This window comes from Nothobranchius furzeri, chromosome 10, assembly GCF_043380555.1.
Source record: "Nothobranchius furzeri strain GRZ-AD chromosome 10, NfurGRZ-RIMD1, whole genome shotgun sequence".
NCBI lineage: Eukaryota > Metazoa > Chordata > Actinopteri > Cyprinodontiformes > Nothobranchiidae > Nothobranchius > Nothobranchius furzeri.
In genome coordinates, this window is record NC_091750.1 from 34,997,690 (window position 1) to 35,010,621 (window position 12,932).

At 46.1% G+C, this 12,932-nt stretch overlaps 1 protein-coding gene across 2 annotated transcripts in view; it reads right to left on the reverse strand.

Annotated features, from left to right (window-relative positions):
- Positions 1-12,932, reverse strand: part of kremen1 (kringle containing transmembrane protein 1) — a 65,153-nt gene continuing 52,221 nt past the window's right edge. The window contains exons 5-9 of one of the 2 annotated variants that reach the window (XM_015960512.3): positions 10,665-10,818; positions 7,652-7,984; positions 1,677-1,907; positions 1,159-1,243; positions 1-360 (exon numbers count right to left, since the gene is read on the reverse strand). In XM_015960512.3, coding sequence (XP_015815998.3) covers positions 201-360; positions 1,159-1,243; positions 1,677-1,907; positions 7,652-7,984; positions 10,665-10,818 — 963 coding nt within the window. In that variant the 3' untranslated portion in view covers positions 1-200. The remainder of the gene's footprint in view (positions 361-1,158; positions 1,244-1,676; positions 1,908-7,651; positions 7,985-10,664; positions 10,819-12,932) is intronic. The other variant, XM_015960513.3, reaches the window with a different exon arrangement.

The window sequence follows — 12,932 nt, forward strand, 5'->3', positions numbered from 1 at the left end:
ATGAGGGTGCGCAGCCTCTCCAGCCTAAAGGCCACTGTGCAGCAGTCACTGAGTCAGTTGTCATTAGCCACTCAGTCTTTGGCTTGTTAGCATAGCGCCTCATAGAGCTTCATTGTCTGAGGGCCATGGCGTCTGATGACCCTTGAACAGAGTGGTGGAGGATGGCGGGGATTGGGTAATGGTGGACAGCAGCGGAGGCGCTAGTGGCCCACCAGAGGGCTGAGGTCGCTGTGATGGCTCTTTAGCTTCTTCTTGAAGACGGAGATGGTGGAGGGTCGATACAGAATGATCCACGGCTCGGACGACACCGTGCTCTGGCTGCAGCTATCGGAGCCGCTCACGGTCGGGATGTTTGGAGACCTGGATCAGAAAACAACAGGAAGGGAATAAAGAAAACAGCAATTAGACCACAGAAAAGGTTAGAAAGCCTTTTTTTAAACTTGTCAACAATACGCTGCTCAGCCTAGCAGTTAGCTTATCAGTCCTGCAGGATGCAAACCCTGTTTCTCCAAACATAGGCCTCTCTAGAAGCCATTTGAAGTTGGTAGAAATAACATATCATGACTTTCTCTGAAGTCGTAATTAACCTATGGGCGATACAAAACATGCTCTCAAGTTCTTTTGCTCTAAATAGCTCTCACACAGTTTCAGTACCTTCCAGAATGAGTCATTTCAGGGATCTGTCACTTTAAGGGAGACTAGCTGTAGCTGTACACCCCCCCCCCCTACACACACACGGCTATAAGCCGAGAAGCTCTGAATGGGCCTAGAGTAGAGCCGCCGCTGCTCCTCCAACAGCAGCTCTCTTTTGCATCTGAGAGGTGTTTCTATTCTGATTTCCTCGTTTGTGACATCACAAACAAGGACTTTTAGAAACGACTTGTTTTGGCCATGTAATTTCTGAAACTAAACACAGATGGATGGATTTGTTTTAGTTTGGACTGTTTGTAGCGGCAGCAGAGACCCGCATGGTGGCACAAGAGGATGCAAAAGGTAAGTTTTGCATTCTATATCCTCTTTAAAATGGCAAAAACAAAAAAAATTAATAATAACTGGAAGTTTTTTCCCACCAGAAGTGTTCTCCACCATATAATTTTTTATAATTCTCACAGGAAATCTGTGCAACACGGTTTCTCACGCCGTGACGCTCAGACTTACTTGACTGTGACGTGGAGCAGCAGCTTGGCCACCATGGCGATCACCGTCAGAATGAGGAGAGCAGCCAGAGCGTAGATGGTCCACACTGCAGGGAGGGAGCGACAACAAAACATCAGACGCCCTGTCGTCGCAGTGAAAACAAACCGAAACACGCTGAAGAGATTAGCAAGCAGAGAGTTATCCAAGCGCTGCTGGCACACCTGCTAGCAGGGTTCAGCCAGTAAATCGTTAAGAAACAGAGACGCGTCATCAGCGCTCATCTGTCGTCTGGCAGAGAAACACACGAGGCAGCTCGTTCAGGGAGAGCATGCAGGGGCACGGGAAGGAGAGGGGTTGCAGGCATTCGTAAAGCGCAGGAGACGTCAGTCCAGCCGGGAAAGACCGGACATTTCTGAGCGGTCGATCATCAGAGGGAACAAGAGGACTTCGGGGGTTTAGAGAAGCGGAGCAACATCAGGTGAATCATTTTAGAGAAATGAGGTCATGCTGGACGGCAGAGTCACGGCGTGTTGACATACTAGAGCTGTGGCCGGTGGCCTCACCGCGTCCAGGCCACTGACCTGGCATGTTGTGCTCCGGGTTCCCGGGGCTGGACGTGATCACGTATCGGAACTGGGAGGAACGCCCGCTGGACGTGCTGTTGGGTCTCTCAGTGACGCCGCTGGCCAGATGTGGCCCCAGCGTGCTGGTCGCCTCGTTCTCGTCCTCGTCGCCGCTCTCTGCAGCTCTGGAGTCCTGGATTCTGATCGCTGCAGAAACCACACACACACACACACACACACACACACACACACACACACACACACACACACACACACACACACACACACACACACACACACACACACACACACACACACACACACACACACACACACACACACACACACACACACACACAGTCGTTCCTGTTAGGTCACGGAGCTCTGACCTATTTATCATTCTAACATAAAACTTCTAACTCAAGGGATGAGCCGCGACACAAAGAGAAGAGCTCAGACAACAATCAGCATCTATGTTATGTATGTTATGTATGCATGTTGTGTAATATGTATTCAGTTCTTTAAGAACACCAAAGAGAACAGTTTGACACATGCAGAAGTAGTTCAGCGCTCAGGATCTAAAACCTGAAAACCTGCCATGGAGCGGCCGACCCTCGGGGACGACTCGTCTCACGCCTCCTTTCACATCTTTGCAGGTTTTATTTCCTAAAGCATCGTGACTTATTCTTCACCGACACTCGTTTTGTCATCTTTCTCATTTGTTTTTAAGGAATTTACTGTCAAGGTCAGGAGCCAACGTTTAATAAGAGAAACTTTCACAGAGCTTCAGAAACCCACCAGAGAAGGTTTCTCGTCTCTGGGAGCGACGTGTAAAGAAATCGGGGCTGGGTTAAAACTTCCTGACAGCTCGACAGTCTCCTCAGACTTTCTGACTTTAATTCTCAGTGACGCGAGCGGTGAGTGGAGCAGACCACGCCAGAGACACGGGGAAGAAAAACACGTTTCCTTTAATCTCCTCAAGTTAAAGAGCAAGTCACCCCCAAATCAACTTTATTTTCCTGATAAACTATATAAATGTGTGTCTAATCGTGCTGCAGACACGTGCCGTCAATAGTTTTGTACTTTAGTGCATTTTAGTTCAAATTTAAATATTCTGTCTAAAACTGTCAGTGTTGTGCCGTTGTCAGGTAAAAACTCTGCACTGCATTTGAATTTAAATCTGCCATCCCTATTGGCTAAGAGGTTCCCTATAATGTTAGCTGGTACCATATGATGTCACAATGTCGTTGTGAGCGTGTGTGTATTTGTTAGCGGCTCTGCCCTCTCGGCAGGGGCGTATTTAGGACTGAAGAAGATCCGGGGCTTAACACACGCACACACACGTGACACGCACTAGCCAACATCATATATATATGTCTTGTACCACATAATCTTTAATCTGAAGCTACATATGAAGCATATTCAGGGCAGAGTATTGTTCCTGTTAGTGTTTAGTGTGAGATGATGGTAAATATTCCCTTTCTTGCTCCAACAACTTTACCTGATAAGCTAACTTTAGGCAAACCAGCAGCACAACAAATATTTTCTAATAAGACTCACAAACCTGAGTCAACACCAGTCTCATCAAAGCTGGGGTTCTGTCGCCGTACTTTTGGTCTAAAAACGTCCTTATGTCCATCTTCACACATGCGTTTCAGGCAGAGAGTGCAGAAGAAGCCGGCTGCTGAAGGGCTTCTTCAGTGGTGGAGGCTCAGGCAGGCTGTATACAAACTACTGCCAGCTGCTCCCTCTCTGTTGGACTTTGGTACTGCATGTTACTTCCACGTTTGAGATCCGGGGCTTTTCATTAAAGATTCGGGGCTTGAGCACAAGTAGCCGCCCCTGCCTCTCGGTCTGCTAGGCAACAGCATTGGTTGCATTTTTCAAACAGGAAGTGGGAGTGGAGTAAGATCTGGTAGGGGGTGACTTGCTCTTTAAAGATGCAGATCACTTAGCGCCTCTAATTATCGCGCAGCAGACTCGCCAACGCGACCCGTTGTGTTCTCTGAAAGCAAAAACTGCCAACCTAGCGGTTTGTTACAAAGCTCACCGAGCAGCACAGCTGCAAACACGCGGCGTTAGACGCTTTATTTTGTCAGCCAGACAAATGAAAGTTTTTAATGAAGTCGGAGGGTTTTAAAGCTCCGGGTCGGGTTCATAAAAGAAGCTGCTGGGGAGCTAGGACAGTTCTGACCAGGATCCCAGATGAAACCATTTCCTAAATGGGGAATTTGCTGCCTTTACTTTACATTTTATTAAAAATCTCACAAGTATAGGATTTTGTCAGCTCAGGTTACTTTTGAATGCGTTTCAGAAAGTCCAGGTCTGTGTTCCTGTACCGTTTCCTGTTTGTTCTGTACACATCCGCTTACACTGACTATTAGTCTTGATCCACTTATTTACTCACAGTTGGAACGTTTCCACTGGGAGAAAGAGCCGGGTCGGACCGAGGGTCCTCCCGGGCTGCAGCCAGCGACGGACCGCACCTTGTGGATCCAAAAGCAACATCTGAAGTCGTTTCAGACTCTTCCAGTGTTCAGTGAACCAAACGTCCACCTCCAGAGACTCTCAGGCCCGGGTGCCGGTTCCCTCCACCGTGGATGGTGGTTGAATGGTAAAGCCATGTGGGATTTTTTTCCCCCCACTTTTCACATAATGGCTCAGCCTGACTCTGATCTTCCCGGAACGTTCCACATGTTTCCCATTTGCAGACAAAATATATGCTTCAAACCCAGCAGCTGAAATGCACCACCGTCCTCATCTGAGAGCGTTTAGCCTGAAATTACTGCCTCAGCCACCACCGCCAGCCAGGGGACCGGGTACAGGTACTGAAGCTTAACCAGATGTTACGATGGGAGCAGCACGATGACACAGCTGCTCTGCAGCAAAAAGGTTGCAGGTTGACATCTCAGCTGTGGCCTTTTCTCCTCATGCATGAATGGGTTTCTCTGAATGCTCCAGGCTCCTCCCACATGCCTAAAACATGGCTGCTGGGTTAAAGAGCAAGTCACCCCCAACCAGAGTATTGCTCCACTCCCACTTCCTGTTTGAAAAATGCAACAAGTGCTGTTGCTTAGCAGACCCGAGAGGGCGGAGTCACTAACCAGCGTTGGGAACGTTACTTTAAAAAAGTAATTAGTTATAGTTACTGATTACTTTGTCAAAAAAGTAACTCAGTTACTAACTGAGTTACAAGATCATAACAGTAACTAATTACCAAGAAAAATAACTACTTAGTTACTTTTTTCATTAAAGAATGCAAGAATTACTACAATATAAATGACTAATGACTGGAACATAATAAAATGTCCAAATGTTTTTTTATAAACCTGAATAATTTAAATAAATAAGCACTTAACAGGAGGAACTACTAACAGGAGCATTACACTAATCTAGACTATTAAAAGGTCCCTGTGTGATATTTAACAAGACCCCAATCAGCTAAAATTTAAAATTGCAAATAGAAACACCTGTAAAGGTTCCTGAGCCTTTAGATGGTATCTCAGTCTAGTTAAATTACAGAAATTAATGTAATTTTGCACAGTATTCTAATTTTTCCAGCTTCACATAATTATTAGCAGCATTTCTGTTGCTGGTAATCTAGTAACGGTTAAATACATAAATAAAATCCTTTAAAATGACACTAGAAGAGGCACAAGCCTGATGGAGGACTTACATTTACTAACGTGGGTCAGACCCAACCACAGAAGAGCTGAAGCTGGGTGGTAAACACACACAGGTAGTTCTAGAAACACCTGAGCTCCATGGCGTCTGAGACTGATGCATCAGTGTTACAGCGGGACTAAAGACATGATCAGGAACAGGTTACAGCTGGATGATCTAGGAAGGTAGAAGATCAGGACGTCTGAGCGGTGAACAGGTGAGCGGACCTTCGGGACGTCCCGCTGTCACGCTAAGGGCACGGCTGCAGACCCGCAGATTCCCACCTGCAGCAGCGAATCTGCGGGGGATCTGCAGCCGTAGACTATTCATCACGTCTTCCTCGTTCTCCACGGGCGTGATGCTCTTGGATGAAAACATCTGCCTCTTTAGCTCCTGATCAGCTGATGATGACAGCTTCAACACACCGCGCTGCTTAACGCACGCATTTTCTTATCAGTAACAGAAACAACGTTTTGATAAGACGTAATTAATTAGTTTGCTCGTTACTGAAAGAAATATTTTTTATTAACGTGGTTATTTTAAACTGAGTTATTCCCGTTGTGTCTACAGAATGCAGCGACTGAGACCGTGAGGGTCTCCGCCCACCCGGCCAATCATCATCGTGTTTGTAAGCGCGTTACCGACACCTCTCTCTCCCTGGCTGCAGCTGAAGTGTGGCGGTCAGAAAGCCTCACACTGCTGCTCAACGTTGGACAAGCACATAGTAACGCACAACCTTCCGTCCCCAGTAACGGCAACGGCGTTGCAACGGCGGGAAAAGTAATTAATTAGATTATTCCGTTACCTAAAAAAGAACGCCGTTAGAAATGCCGTTATACTTAAACGGCGTTACTCCCAACACTGTCGCTAACAAATACACACACACACACGCACACACACGCACACACGCACACACACACACACACACGCACGCACGCACGCACGCACGCACGCACACACACGCACGCACACACGCACACACGCGCACACGCGCACACACGCACACACGCACACACGCACACACGCACACACGCACACGCACACGCACACGCACACGCACACGCACACGCACACACACACACACGCACACGCACGCACGCACACACGCACGCACACACGCACGCACACACACACACACACACACACACACACACACACACACACACACACACACGCACACGCACACACGCACACGCACACACAAGGGACTGTCTCAGCTGTTTTTTACGTTAAGGAGTGTGCACGTACAGCATGCGCGCCTCGTGCACGAGCCTACTGTTGAAGCTGCCGTTACGCTTTTGGCCTGAGGGGGCAATCACGAGCATAAAAATTCAAAAGTCTGTAAAGTCCCTTTAAAAATGTCATCGACAACAACACGTTTCTAAACGTCTATTCTTTAAGCTCAGATGAATGTTTTACAGGAACAATCGTGATCTAAAGGTACTTTCTCTCTCCCACTTCCCCTTCTCCCTGAATCCACTCGGAGTTTTTTTCAGAAAAAGGGAAAATATTTGATTTGAAGAGATGACCTTTCCTCAAATCGCATTTCAGTTTCCATTTGTGAGCTACACGCCGCCTCATGCAAAACGAGAACCGTGGTTTCAGGAGAAAGCACAGCGCCCGTGCAGAGGTCAGAGGATTGTGACCTTCCGATATTGTTTTAGTGCAACGCCACGGAGCCAGAAACACCAGGCGGGAATACAAATGGAGGCAGAGAGGAAGAGGAGGGAACAGATTGCCTCTCGCCGAGCTTGAATGTCACCTACCCAGAGCTTTGCTTTGGCTCAGACTTCCCATAAATGTGTCCGTTAGATTATTTTCAGGTGTATTTTGGGTTTTTATGACAAAACAGAAACCGAGCAAGGAAATTTTCTCCTATTTCTCCTGTTATAGTCAGAGACGAAGTGCAGCTTCAACTTTCTGAGCGCTTTAGTTTCCCTGACTTCGGTCCTCGGTGAAATCAGGAACCAGACGGCGTGATGACAGTATCAGAGCATGTAGGTGGCACACAACCTGGCTGTGCGGTTCTGCTGGGAACAGGCTCTGCTGCAGCGTGATAACAGAGCGAGTTCCTCGAAAAAACAAATCTTTATCTAAATATGCAGAATCACCTGCGGCTGCAAGACGCCGACTCACAAAATGAGAGGAGAGGGACTGAGAGCAGCGGGAGAGCTGGTTTTTATAAACCAGGGCTGATATGCAAAACCAGCAGCACACGACCAATCATGCAAATACAACTCTGGGTGAGCTCAGAGCAAATAATCCAATCTGAAATGTAAAAATCGTACCCTGGTAGAGGAGAGCGAAGCCCTGGGCCTGGTTGGTGCGGTCCGAGTAGAAGTACAGGATGACGAAGTCGCCCGTGACGTTCAGCAGCTCCCGCGGGGGGCTGCGCCAGTCGAAGCGCGCCACCACCTGGTTGGTGTAGCCGTCCAGAAGCTCCACCATGTCCGTCTGGTCGGAGATGTCGAAGAAGGTGAAGTTGAAGAGAATGGCGGAGGAGCCGGGGACCTGGACGGTCCAATAACAAACGCGACTGGCTCCATATTTATCAGGGAAGTCAGGAGAGTAGATGACTCCGGATGGAGAGGTGTAGTTCCCGCCACAGGCTCCCACTCGAGCTGGAATTAAAAAACAACAACAATCTTCTTTTGGTTTGGGAGCTGGTTAGAGGTGCCAGGAGGGGTACAATCTCAGCTTGACTGTTATTAAGTGTGGATTTATGAAAATTGATCCACAAAGATGAATCTTTTTTTAAGATTTCACCAAAACTTTGTATTTCTTGTCTAGTTCACAAGTTAGAAAAAGTAGATTTTCTGTCAAAATTTAGATCGAGAGAACAACAAATCTAAATGTTACACAAATGTGGCTGATTTTTGTTTGAATTGTGTGTTTTTTATCATTTAAAGGAGAAATGAAGACCTCTAAAGGCACTAAGGAGTGCACGATTTATGCCTAAATCTGATTAATAAATACTCCGCTTTCCCTTGATTATTAGTTACACACTTTCTAAACAGTTAATTTAACAGAAATCCTAACCTTAAATGTTTTAACCCCTCATCTGCACTGCGCTGCCCTGGGTGGCTGCATGTTGGAGTAGCTCTGTTGACTATATGTAAGTTTAGCCTTTTTTGGACATTTTTTCTTCTAGTTTCTCAAAAAAAAACTGTCTTTTTTGGACACTTTACTTTTCTGTTTCTGGTGCTGTGAAGCTTGGAGGATTTTTACTGCTATTTTTTAGCTTTTTTCCACTTTTTGAGCATTTGTTATGATGCGTAACCATGGCAACAAGCTGGTTTGCAATCGGGAGCAGCTGATTAACATTGGAAAGGCTGAAATAATACTTCAACTGAAGCCACAAATCCCAAATGAGCTAAAACGCAAGAAGCGTGGGTGCAGAGCGGGAGCAAACGGAGACAGAAAAAGAGGAAATTCAAACCATCTCCTCCATCGATCATAATGGGCGATGTGAGATCACTGGCCAACAAGATGGAGGAACTCCAAGCCCTTTCAAGGACTCAGCCAGAGTTTCGGCAGTTTCGGAACCGCTGGAGGAGATAATGCAGAGAAGGATTCTCCAGAGAATCAAGAAACTGATGGACAACCCTGAGCGTTCTCTTCACAAGACTGTCCGACAATGGAAGAGTGTCTTCAGTCAGAGGCTTCTTCAGTTTGGCTGCAACACTGACCGCTACTGGAGATCCTTCCTGCCAACAGCCATTGTAATATACAACAACTCTTTGATGACTTGATTATTGTTATTATTCTGAGCTACTACAGCAATCAATTTCCCTCTGGGATTAATAAAGTATTTTTGAATTAAATTGAACTGAATTGTTAAAAAAAACTGGTTGAATCATAAAATAATACACCCCACAACTAAAACTATTACCTACAGTTTTGACCACTTCTGCGGTCTTCTTCAGAGCTAGCGGCTAGCTGTGTAGTGGAGTTGCTAATGCTAACGGTTAGCTTCTACTAGCTGTGACGTTCTCTGCCGTTTCCTGGACGCTAAACCAACAACAGCCTTCCCCGCCGTGAGTCCAGATGGGTGAGTCCATGAATGTTATAGACAGGGTGACGTAGATCTGTCAGGATTTTCTAATCCTAGAGTTTCACCGTCTGTTTCCTATCAGAAGCTAACGCTAATCTGCCAATACTAATCTGCTATACTACAAAACACTCCCACTAACGTGAGCCATCAATTGCAAACAAGCTTTGTTCATTTTCACTCACAAAAATGTGATTTTCCTACTCCCCCACCCCCACCCCCATTTTCATGTTCAGCTTTTTTCTGGAACTGCGCTGCTCTGGGAAGTTGCATGTTGGAGTAGCTCTGTTGACTATATGTAAGTTTTACCTTTTCTTGGGTATTTTTTCTTCTAGTTTCTCAAGGAAACTGTATTTTTTGGGACATTTTACTTTTCTGTTTCTGGTGCTGTAAAACTTGGAGGATTTTTACTGCTATTTTTTAGCTTTTCTCACTTTTTGAGCATTTGTTATGATGTGTAACCATGGCAACAGTCTGGTTTACAATAGGGAGCAGCTGATTAGCATCGGAAAGTCTGAAATAATACCTCAACTGAAGCCACAAATCCCAAATGAGCTAAAACGCAAGAAGCGTGGGTGCAGAGCGGGAGCAAAACGGAGACAGAGAGAGGAAATTCAAACCATCTCCTCCATCGATCATAATGGGCGATGTGAGATCACTGGCCAACAAGATGGAGGAACTCCAAGCCCTTTCAAGGACTCAGCCAGAGTTTCGGCAGTTTCGGAACCGCTGGAGGAGATAATGCAGAGAAGGATTCTCCAGAGAATCAAGAAAATGATGGACAACCCTGAGCATTCTCTTCACAAGACTGTCCGACAACGGAAGAGTGTCTTCAGTCAGAGGCTTCTTCAGTTTGGCTGCAACACTGACCGCTACTGGAGATCCTTCCTGCCAACAGCCAATGTAATATACAACACCTCTTTGATGACTTGATTATTATTATTATTATTCTGAGCTACTACAGCAATCAATTTCCCTCTGGGATTAATAAAGTATTTTTGAATTAAATTGAACGTATTATCGTCACAAAGCCTCATCAAATGAATCTGAACCCTTAAAGCCTCCAGATGGAGCATCAAGATCAGCACCTTCATCAGAAACCACCACACCCAGACCTAAACACGTCTACTGCCCTCTGGTGGAGCACCTGCAGGTGGCGAGGGCCGACTTACTTATTTATACGATTACAGAATTACATAATAATCGGATTATTTAGTTGCACGCTCTGACTGGTAACGGCTGGCGCTCACTGTCAAAGACGATGATCCATCCATCTCCTCCGCAGGGTTGGGTGTGATCGCCGAAACAAACGTGGTTGCACTCCATGTTGGACGAATCGCTGGGCTCTTGCACTTCTACTTCGTTGCCACAGAAACAGGCGTAGCCCGACTCCATACCGGCAAGCTGAAACACAAAGACGAGGAGTTAGCAGAGGTAAAGACTTATTTACAGTTTGGTCTGAGCCTGCTTTAAACTGAATTCTGCACAAAAGGTTTTGAGAAACAACAAAACCTGACCAACACCTGGACTCCGGGTTTCAAAGGGTCATCGTTCAAAAGCGCCGTTCTTCCAGTTTCAGGTCCCAAACCAATTACTATTGCATCACCTGCTTTATTTTATTCATGTTGTCACCGTTTAGGAATTCACTCAGCCTCTGCAGGCCTGACAACGTTCACGAGGACAACCTTGTTGGAAGCGAATGACAGGCTGCTGCCACACAAAGTCAAACGGATCAAGACTTTCAGGCGCTGACGTGCACCAAGGATAGTGACAGTGAAAAGTAAGGCAGACGGTGCCAATCCATCAGCGTTTCCTGGAAACATCTGTCCAGCTAACAGGGGGGGGGGCTGTCAGAGTCTGTCAATGGAGACGGAGACGAACCGGATCTGCTCAGACAGAAAATCAACACCTGGCACCGTTTGCGGCTGCGACAATAGTGGAGATGAGGGAAGCGCTCTGCAGAGGAGTCGTCCAGCGGACAGACAACCGTTCGTTTCCAGCTGTCGGCTTTCGCTAGCGTTGATCCTGCTGGTTGGTTATAAACAGGATGTTGGACGGCTGAACGCAACAACTGCTTCAAATACAAAGATTTACATACAAGCCTGCAGGAGGCAGTTCATGTCTAATAAACAAAAAAGAAAGTGGACCAGATGCTGTTTCATTAAAGAGCAAGTCACCCCCAAATCACATTTTTTTTGCTGATAAACTATATAAAGGAGTGTCTAATTGTGCTGCAGACACGTGTAGTCAATAATTTGGCAGTTTAGTGCATCTTGGTTAAAATTCAAATATTCTGCCTAAAACGGTCAGTGTTGCGCCGTCGTCAGGGAAAAATTCTGCAGTGTATTTGAATTTAAATCTGCCATCGCTATTGGCTAAGAGGTATGCTATGATGTCATTTGGTATATTATGATGTCATAATGCCATTGTGAGCCGGTGTGTGTGTATTTGTTAGCGGCTCCGCCCTCTCGGTCTGCCAAGCAATAGCATTTGTTGCATTTTTCAAACATGAAGTGGGAGTGAAGTAAGTTTCTTGTAGGGGGTGACTTGCTCTTTAAAGAAGACAAACGACTTTTTTCTTAAAGGTAAATCGGTTCTACGGTCGATGCCAAACATGTTTATGGAGTTCTTTAAATCCCGCTCACATAAAGCCGTTTTATACTCGACAGTTTCAGTACCTTCCAGAATGAATCACTTAAGGGCTCTGTCGCTTCCAGAAAACAGGCTGGAGCTGGCCACGCCCACCAATCCCCTGATTGGCTGCTTTGAGCTGAGAAGCTTTAACTGATTCACTGCCACTGATGACTAAAGTTGTCGTTTTCATGTTTTCACTGTGTGGGCGTCGGACGAGCCCCCGCACCGTGAGAACAAACGTCCCAGCTCTGAAGCCGATCTTCATCCGCGTACGTCACACGTCACGTGATCAGGAAGCAGAACATCCATGTGTTAGGAGATCGTTTTGGGCCGCCGCTGTAAAAAAAGTGAGGCGCGAACCGGAAAAGCTTCTGCCGATCACAATTCAGATTTCAGATTTATTGGCCAAGTAAAATTACATTTACAAGGAATTTAGCTTTGGTAGATGTTCGCTCTCTAAAACACACAACAACTACAATAAATGAGAATAAAAAATACATTAAAATATTCAACAACAGATTATGAAAGAACGGATGACGCTCAAAACGTGCGGATTCTTCCTGATGTGAGAGGTGAGTCTCCGCTTTGTTTTGGTAGTTTTGGCGTCTACATCATCCTAGCGCGCAACTTTCTGTCACTCTTAAAAAAACAACCAGTAAAAACGGTGAGAAACGCTGGCAGCGAATGCCTTTAGCGATCAGGAAACGGTTGGCAGCGAATGAGTTAATAGCCAGGAGGGGCTCAGAGTAGAGCCGCTATTCTTCCTGGCAGCAGTGGCTCTACTCCAGGTGAGAGATTTGTGACATCACAAATGAGGAGTTTCTGAAACCGCTTATTTTAGACCCGTAATTCTTAAAACCGAACACCGGCGAAATCACGGATGT